The sequence below is a fragment of the Oncorhynchus tshawytscha genome, linkage group LG26 (assembly GCF_018296145.1).
Source record: "Oncorhynchus tshawytscha isolate Ot180627B linkage group LG26, Otsh_v2.0, whole genome shotgun sequence".
Taxonomy (NCBI): domain Eukaryota; kingdom Metazoa; phylum Chordata; class Actinopteri; order Salmoniformes; family Salmonidae; genus Oncorhynchus; species Oncorhynchus tshawytscha.
In genome coordinates, this window is record NC_056454.1 from 13,188,039 (window position 1) to 13,202,393 (window position 14,355).

Consider the following 14,355-nt stretch of genomic DNA (forward strand, 5'->3'; position numbering starts at 1 on the left):
AATCAAAATACAAAACAAACCAGCCCAGTCTCAGAGCGTTTCGTATTATTCTATTCATAAATCTCAGACACTCGATTTAGTATGATATAATGTTTGGTATGGTTAAGTAAAAATGATGGGTGGGTGTATATCGCAAACATCTAGCAACCCAAAGGTTTTGAGTTAAATTTTATCATGGACAACTTTAGAATTTGAGCTAATTCAACTACTTACTACTTTTTAGCTACTTTGTGCCTACTTAGCATGTTAGCTAACCCTAACCTTAACCCTTCCCTAACCTTAACTCGTTAACCTAACTCCTAAACCCCTAGCCTAGCTAATGTTAGCAAGCTAACTAACGTTAGCCACCTAGCTAGAATTTGTAACATATCATACGTTTTGCAAATTCTTAACATATTGTACGTTTGCAAATTCGTAACATATCATACAAATTGTCATTTGTAACACATCATAAGAAACGGGTGATGAACATCATCGAGCACAGTAAATGTCTCCAGGGCTCGGTCTCCGTTGTGAAGTAAGACCTTCATGAACTTTAGCATTACTTTCTGTGATCGGTTGGGACTGTCCAAGTATACCTTGGTCTTAGGGACACTCACCATGAGCCTGCTTTTCTGGTTTTCCTGTATGGTGTCATGAAAGATCGTTAGGTGCTGCTCTTTACATGTCTTGCAAGGTCGTCTGAGGGTGCAAGCATCAGCTTTGTGGGATCGTCCAGCTTTTTTTCCTCCATTCTTTATCCACTTGAAAATCTGTCCTGTGTTACGCTTCTTGAACTCTTTACATGAGTTGAGAAAGGGTTCATGGGGACAGTGGGGACAGTATGGCTTGGGTTTGGATTTCTCCTTGGATTGAGCAGGCTCAATCAAGGTCATGGTGGTCTTTCTTGAATGGCTTAAGCATATCACATTGATAGAGGGCTGCGGCTCTGCTTAATATGCGCCTAGCCTGGGATTTCTTCTGCAACCAGGCTGACAAGTTGTGCTGGGTGTACGTCTGGTCCGTGCCAGTCCTGAGGATGCCACGATCGAAGCAGTACTCAATGAATTCATCCCGGTAGCTCTGTGGCATCTTGCTCAAGAGCCGGTCGATGTTGGATCCACATCTGAGCTCATAGCCGTTCTGCCCCTCAAGGGTCCTGAGCATGCCTACCAGAGTGGATAGACAGTACTGACCATACTTGTCCTGTAGGGCTTGTAAGGCAGCAGTGTAAGGTCTCGTGTTGACCATGTAGCCCTTAGTGAGCTGGACTGCACTTTGTAATTTCAGGTGGGCCATGAGTACTTGATACTTATTTATGATGAGGCAATCAGCTTATCCATGCCAGGTGGAGGAGCAGGCTCCGGGTAGGGTGCCATCTGTCCCGGGGCAGGATAATGTGCATCTGGACTGGGATACGGCTAAACCTGGATGGAAGCCTGGTGTTGCTGGAACTGGATAAGGCATGCTTTGTCCCGCAGGTAAGTAGGGTTTACTTGGAACAGGGTATGGTGTAAAACCTGGTGCAGGATGTGTCGATGGTGCTGAAGGAGATGGCAGCATCGCGGACTAGCTCTTAGAAAACTTCGCAGTATTTTGTTTTTTTATGTACTATTTTTTTACATTATTAGCCCAGAAAATGTTTTGTGTCATTAAATACAGCCGGGAAGAACTATTGGATATTAGAGCGGCGGTAACTCACCAGGACTACCAGCATTATGACCGGGAATACGACTTCCCTGGAGCAGATCCTTTGTTCACTCTCCCCAGAGCAATTTAACTTATTCAGGAGGCCGACCCAAAACATCACCGGTGGAGGAGAGGCACTCGTGGAGGCCTGCTGGTTTGAATTAGGAGGCTCGTACACCACCCACCGCTTCCGAGTATATTACTCGCTAATGTTCATTCTTTGGATAAGAAAGCTGATGACCTTAGAGCAAGGATTTCTTTCCAGAGAGACATTGAGTCTTGTAAAATACTTTGTTTCACGGAAACATGGCTCTCTCAGGATACTCTGTCAGAGTCAGTAAAGCCAGCAGGATTCTCAGTACATCGCGCAGACAGGAATAAATATCTCCCCGGGAAGCAGAATACCTCACAATTAAATGCCGACCATATTATCTCCCAAGAGAATTCTCCTCCTCCTCGCGCTACTAAGACTCTCGACCATTGTTATTCAAACTTCCGGGATGCTAACAAGGCCCTCCCCCGCTCTCCTTTCGGCAAACCTGACCACGACTTCATCTTGCTCCTCCAGTCCTATAGGCAGAAACTCAAACAGGAAGTGCCTGTGCTTCGTACTTTTCAACGCTGGTCTGACCAATCGGAATCCACGCTTCAGAATTGTTTTGATCACGTGAACTGGGATATGTTGCGGGTAGCGTGCAAAATTAATCTAGATGCATAAACGGATACGGTGACTGAGTTCATAAGGAAGTGTATAAAACCTACCCTAATCTGAAACCGTGGATAGATGGTAGCATTCGCGCGAAACTGAAAGCGTGAACCACCGATATTTAACAATGGCAAGGCGACTGGTAATATGGCAGAATATAAACAGTGTAGTTATTCACTCCGCAAGGCAATCAAACAAGCTAAACGTCAGTATAGAGATAAAGTGAGTCGCAATTCAATGGCTTAGACACAAGACGTATGTGGCAGGGACTACAGACGATCACAAACTACAAAAGGAAAACCAGTCACGTCACCGAGACTGACGTCTTGCTTCTGGACAGGATAAATACATTCTTTGCACGCTTTGAGTATAACACAGTGCCACCGACGCAGCCCGCTACCAAGGACTGTGGGCTTTCCTTCTCCATGGCTAACATGAGTAAAACCTTTAAACGTGTTAACCCTCGCAAGGCTGCCAGTCCAGACGGCATCCCTAGCCGCATGCGCAGACCAGGTGGCTGGTGTGGTTTCAGGCATATTCAGTCTCTCCCTATCCCGGTCTGCTGTCCCCGCATGTTTCAAGATGGCCACCATCGTTCCTGTACCCAGGAAGGCAAAGGTAACTGAACTTAATGACTATCGCCCCGTAGCACTCACCTCTGTCATCGTAAAGTGCTTTGAGAAACTAGTCAAGGATCATATCACCTCTACCTTACCTGCCACCCTAGACCCACTTCAATTTGCTTACTGCCCCAATAAATCCACAGATGATGCAATCACCATCACTTTGCACACTGTCCTCTCTCATCTGGACGAGAGGAATACCTATGTAAGAATGCTGTTTATTGACTATAGCTCAGCATTCAACACCATAGTACCCTCCAAGCTCCACTCAAAAACATTATTTTGGTACTTTTTAAATTAATCCCAGAGATGTGGAGTCGAGTCATGTGACTTGGTCCCGAGTCGCTAATTTTGCAACTTGAGACTTAACATGGCAAAAAGAAAAATACTTAAGTCGACTTCGACTTGTGTATCTATGACTCAGGACTGAAATTTTACTTGAGCTGTAACACTCAAGAGACTTGAGAGACTTGGATTTCCCCCTCCCAAAAGAACAGCACCACCTTCATCTCCTGTTAAAGTATGTTATTACACCGTAAACAATTCCGTTGCTCAAAGTGGAGAATCACATATGGGAAATTATCATTAAATTATGTTCTTAGCACCACAGTGCCGGCAGGTGCGGAAATACAAGGGGAAAAATAGAGCACTCTCCTATACTTTCAATGCTTGTCACTTGAAAATATGCTCTCTGAGCAAGAGTTTATGAGTGTGTTTATTCTCAGTTCACCACAGACCTCTCAACGTGCATGTAGTGAGCGAGGAGAAAACACTTGATTCTAACTGGATATTTCACAATGTCAGTCGAACGGTAGCTGGTTATCAACACTAGCTGTAAATCATCATTTGGATGGCATTTGTATGAGTAATGATGATTCAAAAACTTGGGGACTTGACTTGAGACACTAAAGTTAGGACTTGGCCCCATCTCTGATTAGTCCATGGTTGAGGGAAGGGAAAACCTAGTTCACGTGACGGGCCATAGTCCGGTGCTCCGGGGCTCAGCATAATCTAATCTGCCAATTCCCATCTGTAAAACCATGATGGAGGGGGAAAAGGGGAAAAAATAAGCATTTCTATAAACTTTTACTGTCCTCCAAGCAGGCTCAGTCCTGGCCATTCTCTTTCCCTAGGCGAGACAAAATAAATACCCCCCCTCTAGGGGCGCCACCCGGCATCCCACCTGGGCGAGCCTGAAGGGCCGGCCAGGGCATGGGCGCTGGACGAGCCGGCTGGGGCGTAGAAGCCCGACGAGCTGGCAGAGGTGTGGGAGCCTGGCGAGCCTGCTGAGGCGTGAAAGCCTGACAATCCGGCTGAGGCGTGAAAGCCTGACGATGAGGCGGGGGAGCCTGACGAGCCAGCTGAGGTGTGGGAGCCCGATGGGCCGGCTGAGGCATGACGTGGGATGGGAGCCCGATGAGCCTGCTGAGGCGTAGGAGCCCAACGAGCTGGCTGAGGCATGACGTGGTATGGGAGCCTGCCGACCCAACCGGGAAAAAGGAAAACTCTCAGCTAAGCCTTGAAAGCCTGACGAGCCAGCTGAGGCACTCCTGGTTCCATCGGTGGCGGCACCCGGACCCGACGTCACCAACAAAACAAAAAACAAAAACCTCCCTGATGCTTCGTATAGTGGTGTCAGCATTCTGTAAGGATCATGAGCGCTGGAGACGAGAAGCAGGTACAGGGACAAAACATGTAATAACCACAGACAGGAACAGAATACGGACAGCATCTGGACAGGGGAAACGGAAACAACAATAATGCTGACACAGTGATGAAACAGAGGAAACAGACAGATATAGGGAAGGCAATCAAAAACGTGAAGGAGTCCAGGTGAGTCCAATGAGCGCTGATGCGCGTAATGATGGTGACAAGTGTGCGTAATGAAAGAGAACCTGGCGCCCTCGAGCGCCAGAGAGGGAGAGCGGGAGCAGGCGTAACAGAATAGTCCCAATAAGCAAAATGAGCTGCATTCAATCGAAATGTGTCTTCCGCATTTAGCCCAACCCCTCTGAATCAGAGTGGTCTGCCTTAATTGACAAGTGACACTTAATCGATGTGGCAAGTGACACTTTTGGGACTGAATCAAACAGTGGATAGATTTTGGTTGAATTTTTCCTTTGTCATTTCCACTTTACTTTACCGACTTTACTGTCCCCGTTGGGAAATGTTGTTGCAGTATCATGTTCACGTTTAAAGTGGTGTTTAAATACAATAGACAACAATTTGACAGTACAAAATTAATAACAGTTACAGTAGATAGATACATTATACACCAATGAAAGAAGATCAGCCTGCTGGCCTTACTGGGTGGATAGAATCATTAACCTGAGCTGTTTAGGAGGGATATCACATCTGGCTCAAATTGTTGTCTAGTTCTGTTTTTTCCTGCCGGGGGGTGCCCTATACCTGCACCCAAAGGGGAGTAGTTCAAAGTCCAGGTACAGGGGGTGGCTTAGGTCTAAAAGGATTTTGTGAGCCTGATGAGGGCACTGTCCTTAAAGATCTCATCCAAGCCTGCCCGTTTGACTCCAAGTGGCTTGCTTGCTGTGGTGATAAACCTTCTCAGCATATTTTTCTGGCTGACAGTGGCATTGCCAAACCAACAAACAATACAAAAAGTTCAAATTCTCTCATTGAAAGATTTCTACAACAGAGTTAGTGTAGTACAGTCATCATTAAAAGATCCCAGCTTTTTGAGAAAGCACAGTCTCTGCTGACCCTTTTTGTAGATCCGGTTTGTACATTTACTCCACCGAAGCTTATTGTCCAAGAGGACACCCAGATATCTCTATGTTCTGACCTCTAATAGATATTCAGTCAGTATAGTACAGTACAGTCAACATTAAAAGATCCCTTTAAGTAAAAACAGCTCTTAATTGCCATTTCCACTCTAGTCAGTCAAGCTCATAGAGTGTGGGGCACGAGATAAAGGGCGTTGAAGTGCAGGCATGGAATCGATATTGAGCTCAGCACTACAAAGCGTACCTTTTAATTGTTTTCTTGTGTTTATTGTGCGGTGGGATTGTCTGAGGAAGTGCTATGACGCGAAGGCGAAACAATAGTGTTAAGTATAAACCTATGTCCCCGGAATACAAGCAAATTGGGATTACTTACGAATCGACTTTATCGCTTGAGAACCTTGCAAACCATGAAATGGAGGCGGATAGTGGGAGTTCAGAGATAGAATCTGACAAAAGTGAAGAGGAAGAACCTGTGTTGACAGGTGTGGAGAAGGCTTCTGAGCCTTACCCCAATGATCAAGAAAATGCCTGAGATAACTCTGGCCCAGTGGGAGTGCATTTTGTGGAGAAAGTGGAGTCATGTCTTTTGGCCGACCCATTTGTGGCATCTGGCGGAGTGGAAAAGCAGTTGGCTGTTGTTAACACACTGAAAGTATCCAGAAGTGGATATTCTGTATATCTTCCACCCTGAAGGAGCGGGCGCTCTGCCTCGCGCCCTCAGGACAAGAGCTGTATATTGCTTTGCTCTCAGGAGCAGAGTACCACTGAAATGAATGATTTCCGTGGTGGCTTTGAGTGTGAAGATGGATCAACTGAAGTTGAGGATCCATGGAGTCTGTGATGCATGCAGTTTGGTGAGACGCAGACCTGGTGGAGAGCGCGACACCGAGGAGACCACGTCTATCCTTTAGAGTTTTGATATTGAGTGCCTGATAAAGTCATGCTATGCTATATGGAGTTATCCATTGAGAGCGTTTGTTCCAAATCCACTACGATGTTTCAGGTGCCAAGGCTATGGTCATGTAGCAGCAGTGTGTAGGATGAAGATGCTGAGGTGTGAGAAGTGTGCAGGTGGGCATCGGACAAAGGAGTGTGTCGTTTTGGAGGGAAAAGTTGTGTTTCAATTGTGGGAGGAGCCCATGTTGCTGGGGATCAGAAATGTCCTGTGTGAGTGAGACAGGTTGAGGTTGCCAGGGTGCGAGAAGGGCAGAAAGTGTCATATGCTGAGGCAGTGAGGATGTAGAGGATGATGGGCAAAGGGTGAGGGATCATGAGCGGATACCACTAAGTAGTAGGCCAGGACTGAATGACCCGAACAGTTTGTGTTTTATCAAGGTTGGTTTCTTGGCATTCATTGCTATGGTAATTAACTGTACTACAAAGTGTGGAAAGGAAGTCACAGAAGCTAAAAGTAGTAGCAGCAGCAGAAAAGTTATTGGGAGAGAAAGATTTTAAGCCAGAAGAGTTACAGGAGATGTTGAAGGAAGGAGTCCCGTCCCCCCAGGCTGGTGGCCAGGAGAAGGAACGGTTAGGTCAAAGTAGTGGGATAAGGGAGGTGTTTAGCAGTTTTGGTTTTATAGTTGCAGGGTTATGTGTGGCGCAATTTTTTTTCTTCACGTTCTTTTTCTTTTTTTTGTTTTGTCACAATGTGGAATGTACATTCCGAACTGAGAAAGGCAGCAATTCGCCAAAAAACATCTAGTCTGCCGGAAATTCACACGAAGAAGAATAATTTTGCAGGTATTTTTAGTTGATTAGCCATACACCTGTTCTTGATTGTTTGAACTCCTGGAGCTTGGAAGTTCAGACTGGGGAATAATGTGTTTGAAGAGGAAGGTATGAATGCTGTCCATCTTTGGTAGACAAGTTTTTAGCATTTTAAACCTTTATCATTCGGTTTGTTTTTACCTGTCTTCTGAAAATATCCTAAACTTTTGATATCTTGGTCCTTTTGATTTTAAACCTCTGAAGTGCACTGAGCGACTTCAGTCTCCAATCCACTGACTGTGTTAAAACATCTGTCCAGGCCAATAAACAGTTCCATGGCTTTTATGTTGCAGGCCTTTTGTTGTCTTGCCAAATAGGGCCTACCTGTGAGTTCCTTGAAAAACATTGCATTATGTTCTGAATTCCTGTGCATTAGCGCCATCAATATGAAGAGTTAATGCTTTACACAGGATGGTTGATGTGTATTGATGATGACCATCCATGAAAAAATGATAATATAAAAGACTTGGTACACTTGACATTGTATTAAATATACTTTTTATTTCTTGAAATAGGCAAGGTAATTAGCTAAATCAATTGTACTCTTTACATTGTGTCTGTAATCACTTCAGCGCAGAATCATTCCAATTATTTGTAGTGGAGTGTAAAAAGCATGACATGTTGAAAATGCATCAAAAACATAATTAAAAAAATAGACCAACTAATTGTTTCTTTATCCCCCTAGTTTGTGTGAATCAGGCCAAATTTATGCAAAAGATTACTAAGGACTTTACCACGCATTTACTTTCCATGCAATACCTAGGCTACTCATTTCAGGAAATGTAAAAATAAACATTCATTAGTTGGAATATTGTGATTATACGTTTACTGTCTGCTACTTTGTTATACGTGTCCTTGTTTGGAAATGGACTTAATGTGACACACTCATTCTATAATTATAATACAGTAATCATGGAACCTAAATCCTTCCATCGCTTGAACGTTTTAGTGCTTTGGACATGCAAGTACACTGTCTTGTCTTCATTCATTTATATTGAAGAGAGAGCAAGGGCATTTGTTATCCCCTGCTGTAAATACTACAGTACTCCATTGAACATGGATTGTATAAATGCATGCACAAAATAATTGCATTGCTGAATATTCAAGCAGCTTTTAGTGCAAAATACATTTCCCCCACGAAAAGATATGGTGGACCAAATCTTTAGAAAAAAGGTCAACCAATTGGAAGTTCTTCAAAAGTAAATGCTTCAGTTTCATTTTATTGCTCCCATAGCTTCAGGACAAACATATGCTACCACTAACATTTCAATTGCACCCCATCCTTGAATGTATTCCTTAATAAATAAAAATACATTTACATATTTGTACATGTCTTTCCTATAAGATTGTATTCATGTGCATTTACTATGAGAGCAGAATACATTGGAAAACAATGTGATTGAGTTTATGTTGAGAATGAGCAGAGTGAGGCTACATAAAGCTACTGATTTGATTTTTGGATTTAGTTATAGGCACAATATACCATCTATATTTCCTGGGCCTATTAATAAGCTAACATTAGCTCCATGTGCTACGTAACATGTAATACTATGTATGCATAATCATTTAGTCAAATAAACTGCAATCTAAAACAAAGTCTGAAGTATATGGACAATGCCTTTATCATACAGCTACTTGTGGTTCAAATAAGCCGTGCAAAAAAGAAAAAGAAACATACTACGGTGAAAATAAATGTACTACCTTGTAAACCTACCAAAATCACACTTGCCTGTCAGAGGTCTGAATCAAAGCTACCATGCAACGAAAACAATCTGTCATGCAAATCATTTCAGGAGGAAAACTACAAGATACTTCACATATTGCAATGCAATTAAGAGAGAATGAAACCCTGAGTCACACTTCAGAGAAGACAGGCAAAATGAAAATAAGAGATCTTGCTCTATGGCCTTGGAGGTCCTGGGTCTGAGACTGGCCTATGGAGTCCTGTGTTGGGAGATGAGTCTGATAGTGGAGAGGAGTCCTCAATAGGAAGAAAGAGAGATTTGGAATGCTGATGCCCTGCATGTTTGTTCTGTGTGTTTCTTTGTACAAGCAGTACTGTAAGGCTGTCCTCTATGGGTGAATCATCCATGTAAGCCAAGCCTGACAGCGAGTCTTTGGATTCCTGATGACTCCTCTCCAAGTTGAATTCAGGACTCTGATAATGTAAAAGAAATAACAGCAAACACACACACACATTTCATCGTAAGTGTGTGCTTTGACCATTAGAAAGTGCCTCAGAATCCTTGGAGCTGGTCATCACTTTTCAAAAATGATATCCATTCCGTGTTTAAAAAGTCTGAGTCCTTGATTTCCATTGTCTGTTTGTTCTGTGGAAATCAACAGTTCAGTACGTACTTGTGATGATGAATGGCTGAAGCAATGGCTGCTGGTCAAAGCAGCGATTGGCTGGACCATAACAGCTGGCCTTTGATAGTCTGGACTAGCAGTCACAGTGCTGTAGGCAGGAGGTCCCAGTGTGGACTGCCTCTGCAGGAGCTGCAGGATGGTCTGAATATCTGATGTCATCTGGGACTCCAGCCTGCAAACACAGAATGCAGAAAATGAACGGCTACTCTTGGTTATAGGGACTGGAGGCTAATGGAAGACAAGTTCAACACCAATCAATAACCATACTGCCTCTAGGCTATCGTTGTTTTGTTTTTATTGTACAGTTGTTGTATGTGTCAAATTCTAGCACTAGGGGGCGCTTGTGATCTATGTTGACACTACAGGATCGTCATGTTGTCAATTCAATCAAAAGGCTTGGGAACATGTTCTATCGGCTCTCTATGTCTAATAGTCCTACCGATTCTCTCTCTAGGAGTCATAATGAATATTCAGTAAGGGTGGGGTAACAATGTCTGGCTAACTCACATTCACACATTACCGGTAGTCATAATGGATGCATATCCTCCTGCTGCTATATATAGAGCATTATCTGTGGTAATGCTGATTAATCACTTTAATTGCCCTTAGCAGCCATCCGTCAATCAGAAATAGTGCCATTATGCACATGCTTAGTAAAATGCCTTCATCATTTGTTCAGCAGGCCGTCACTCTTGACACATACGGGAAGGCGGATTCTCTGCCATTCAAATAACAGACAACCTTGTTTCGTTTAGTGTAATATAATGGCTGTGTTGAGGAGACCAGCAATTGGCAATTATTTCAGCGCTGCTCCCCCCTTAGAACGATGGTCATTAGGCTACCGCTGAAATAGAGCCTAAATGGTGGAGACATGTTGCTAAAACCACACAAACGGTAGCTGCTAATGGTTGGGTAAAACCCAGGGTCAGAAAGAGTGCACTGGAATAATGTGAGTCTTTTTGGAGACAGAAAAATGGTCCACCCGGATGCAGGAGCCCTCCAATGCGTTGTCTCCTATTCTGTGATAATTCCTGCTAAAAATACTGTACCACCTGCTGTTTGACTGTCTACTCTTGGCAGCCTGCTGGCTGCAGGTGTGTTATCTCTCCACTCAACCTGTTTGTCTGCCTCAGGAAATAAAGCGGGTTCAAATGTACTGTATTAATGCACATGGAACAAGTAGTCCATTTACATGTAATGTTGACTTGGATGGAAATTAAGCTAGCTCGCTAGCCCGAGGCTAGTACTTTTCAGACCAGGCTAGTACTTTTCAGACCAGGCTAGTAGAAAATGTGCCAGCCAGAGATCCAGAATGTTGTCTTTTCCATTATCACATAGCAGATTTCCGACCAGGCTACTTTTCAGACCAGGCTAGTAGAAAATGCGGTCTACTAGTGCACAAAATACTTATAGGAAAATTATACTCAAACTATATTTTGGTATTTGTTTCATTAGTCCACTGTTGATACAGCCCCAATATGTTTTGCATGTCAACAATCAAGATTTCAAGATCCCTTCTGTCTCTCACATCTTTTTATTGGTCTTTATAGCTGGAGTGAAGTTAGATGTTCATGAATGTTTGACATTACATTGTAGATGTCAGAGATAGCCAACGGAGTGCAGTACAGTAGGCCTACCTGTTCAAGTGCTCTTCGAGCTGATCTAAGCGTTGCTCCACCTCTCCGTATGTGATTTCACTGGCATCGCCGTCCTCGCCCCTCAGGTCCTGCAATTGTGCTGACTCATCCAGGTAGTCTCGGGGCTTCTCGCAGACCCATTTGTCATTGCACAGATCTGGCAAGGGAGGGAAACACACATCCTTTATAAGCTCACATGTGGGTCAGAGCACAGGTGCCTGGTAATCACTAAACCATCCAACCATTGAAAATAGAACAACACTATTCTATTCATCTTTGGGTGAAAAGCTTCTGTGTGTTGTTCCTTGTGTTTGTAATTTATTAGCCTAGCTAGTGTTTCAGGAGACAATGGGTTTCTATGCCGTGGTGGGACATTCGGGCTAACTCTGGTGTTATCTCTGCTAAACACACTGCTAATACGTGCTGTATACACTGATTAATGCTGGTGTGGGTAAGAGCAGCCTTTTTTAATGATTTGAAACAACTGACAGGCTGATAATGAACTTTAATCACGTTTATCTGTTGTAGCAGGAGCCTTTGGGATGCCCAGACTGAAATACACACTCCTTTTTCTGTGGTCTCTATTGTAAGAAATAGGCCAACAGCATTACCTGAGGTGACTGTAGATGACTGTCTGTAGGAGAACAGCAATTGATTTCCATGCTCTGATGGAGAAAAATCAATGTTACCCACGTGCCTTTACAACACACAGAACCGTGTGTCACTGACTAAGTCACACATAGAATTCAAAATGATGACTATTCCAATTGGCTGACATTGTTCTATGAATGGCGTAATGTTTATAAGGTATTCACCTTCCGGGATGAGAACTAACTAGGACGTACCGTGCACATTTGGAGGGCGAGCATCTGTGCGAAAGCAGTGCAGGATGCCTGTGACTTAAGCTGGTGAAAGAAACTGCTCCACTGAGACTCGTTTTGGTACACATTTCAGGTCCATGCACATGGCTCTACTCAGGGATTTACAGTGGGGTGGGATTTGATTGATAGGCCTATATTGTCTTTGTGTCTTCGCTCTTAGCCTCCTACACAGGTGCATTTACTGCCTCACTGTTTCTGGATACTCTGTCTTAGACCCACCCACTTGACATCGTGGGGCGTTTTTGGCTGTACGGTAACGTGGTACTTTTCGTCACCATGTAGCCGAGGCAATGACCACATCGGAGGCCTATCTTAACAGTATGCCTGTGACAAGACACTGATGGGGGGGGGGGTGTAAGTGGATGAGGTTCTATGATCCTCTTAAAAGGGATTTTTTACAGCGGTGGCCATCTCCCAACTGATATGAAGTCATCCCTCTTGGAACTCAGGGGCCCAATCATTGACCCTAACAGCACGTGGCAAAGGGACCGTACAGGCCGTACCACACAGCTCATTTAAAATCCTCTAATGAACTGTAGATCATTCTAGAAAGTAGTATGAGTAGAAAAATCTGACGATGCGGGGACATTTAGTTCCCGTGCTCCAACAATAGACTTGGGCATTACTGTGTGAGCACAGAAAGGGTTACGATTGTATTGCTGCTCACCAACGTTATCGTCATAAGAGGGAGTTCTCTCCATGATGTCCCCAGGGGGATTGGAGTCGAGCCCCAGTGCAAGGTCTTCCACCGAGGGACACCCCTGGATGGCCGAGCCCATGGACATCTGCTCCTCCTTCCCTGAGTGTTTCAGGTCAACTGAAGTTCTCTTTAGGCACAAGTAGGACTCCCTCTCCCTCCCGGAGTCATTTTCTGTTTCCTTGTTGCTTCCCCCTGTGGAATTGTAATCAAGACGAGGCAGTGGAACACACCGTGCTCTAATATTACAGAGAGAAAGCACTGAACTCCTCTGGGACTGAGAGAGCTGCTCAGTGAAAAATGACAAGAGGAAGTGCTCGTGCAAAGTGTGGATACAGAACTCGCCTTTAGTTGGATGCGGTGTGAAGGAGATCCTTCTTGTGATCTTTGTGCTCTTAACGTCTTCCTCTGGATCTGAGTCACTAGCGTGAGAATACGCGGCCTGCAACGATGGGAACATCGCTAATGTAATATCATACAAACAAATATGACATCATTTGCTCCAGCAACATCTAATTAAAGCCACAATGTAACATCTCTATTTAGTAGCGATGGCCGTGAGCATAGTAAATGAATACAAAGTTATGTCAATGTAGTCACATACCCTCAACATATACATTAACATAACGTCAGAACGCATAATTGTCATCGTCATGCAATGACCTTTCCGAACATATAGTTAAGAAATACCTAAGAATACAGGGAGTGAGCTTTTAAAATATTATTATAGATTATATAACGTTTTGTTTAACACAATCTCATATGGTAAATCTTATATTGTTTTGTTATAGTCAGGCCTATTTCATTGTCAGAATATGCTACAGAATACTGTATGTTTATTGACCATACAGTTTCGACAGAGGACCCAACAGGCTAGTGTTATGACCATGTGCACCGTCTGACGTACAAAAACATAAGCGCAACATGTAAAGTGTTGGTCCCATGTTTCATGAGCTGAAATAAATTATTTTCCATATGCACAAAAAGCTTATTTCTCTCAAAATTTTTGCACAAATTAGTTTTCATCCCTCTTAGCGAGCATTTCTCCTTTGACAAGATAATCCATCCACCTAACAGATGTGGCATATCAGGAAGCTGATTAAACAGTATGATCATTACACAGGTGTCCCTTGTGCTGGGGACAATAAAAAGCCACTCTAAAATGTGCAGTTTTCTCACACAACACAATGCAAAAGATGTCTGAAGTTTTGAAGGAGCGTGCAATTGGCATGCTGACTGCAGGAATGTCCACCACAGCTGGT

The 14,355-nt window shown here is 43.7% G+C and overlaps 1 protein-coding gene across 4 annotated transcripts in view; it reads right to left on the reverse strand.

Moving 5' to 3' along the window:
- Positions 1-7,989: 7,989 nt before the first annotated feature.
- The window catches only part of LOC112225193 (potassium voltage-gated channel subfamily H member 7-like), a 53,487-nt gene continuing 47,121 nt past the window's right edge, over positions 7,990-14,355 (reverse strand). For 2 of the 4 annotated variants that reach the window (XM_024388911.2, XM_042306918.1), the window contains 5 exons: positions 13,064-13,535; positions 12,127-12,180; positions 11,516-11,672; positions 9,867-10,050; positions 7,990-9,666 (listed from right to left, as the gene is read on the reverse strand). In XM_024388911.2, the coding sequence (XP_024244679.1) occupies positions 9,409-9,666; positions 9,867-10,050; positions 11,516-11,672; positions 12,127-12,180; positions 13,064-13,535 (1,125 nt within the window). In that variant the 3' untranslated portion in view covers positions 7,990-9,408. Of the gene's footprint in view, positions 10,051-11,515; positions 11,673-12,126; positions 12,181-13,063; positions 13,536-14,355 lie in introns of all 4 variants that reach the window. The other 2 variants (XM_024388912.2, XM_042306919.1) reach the window with 2 other exon arrangements.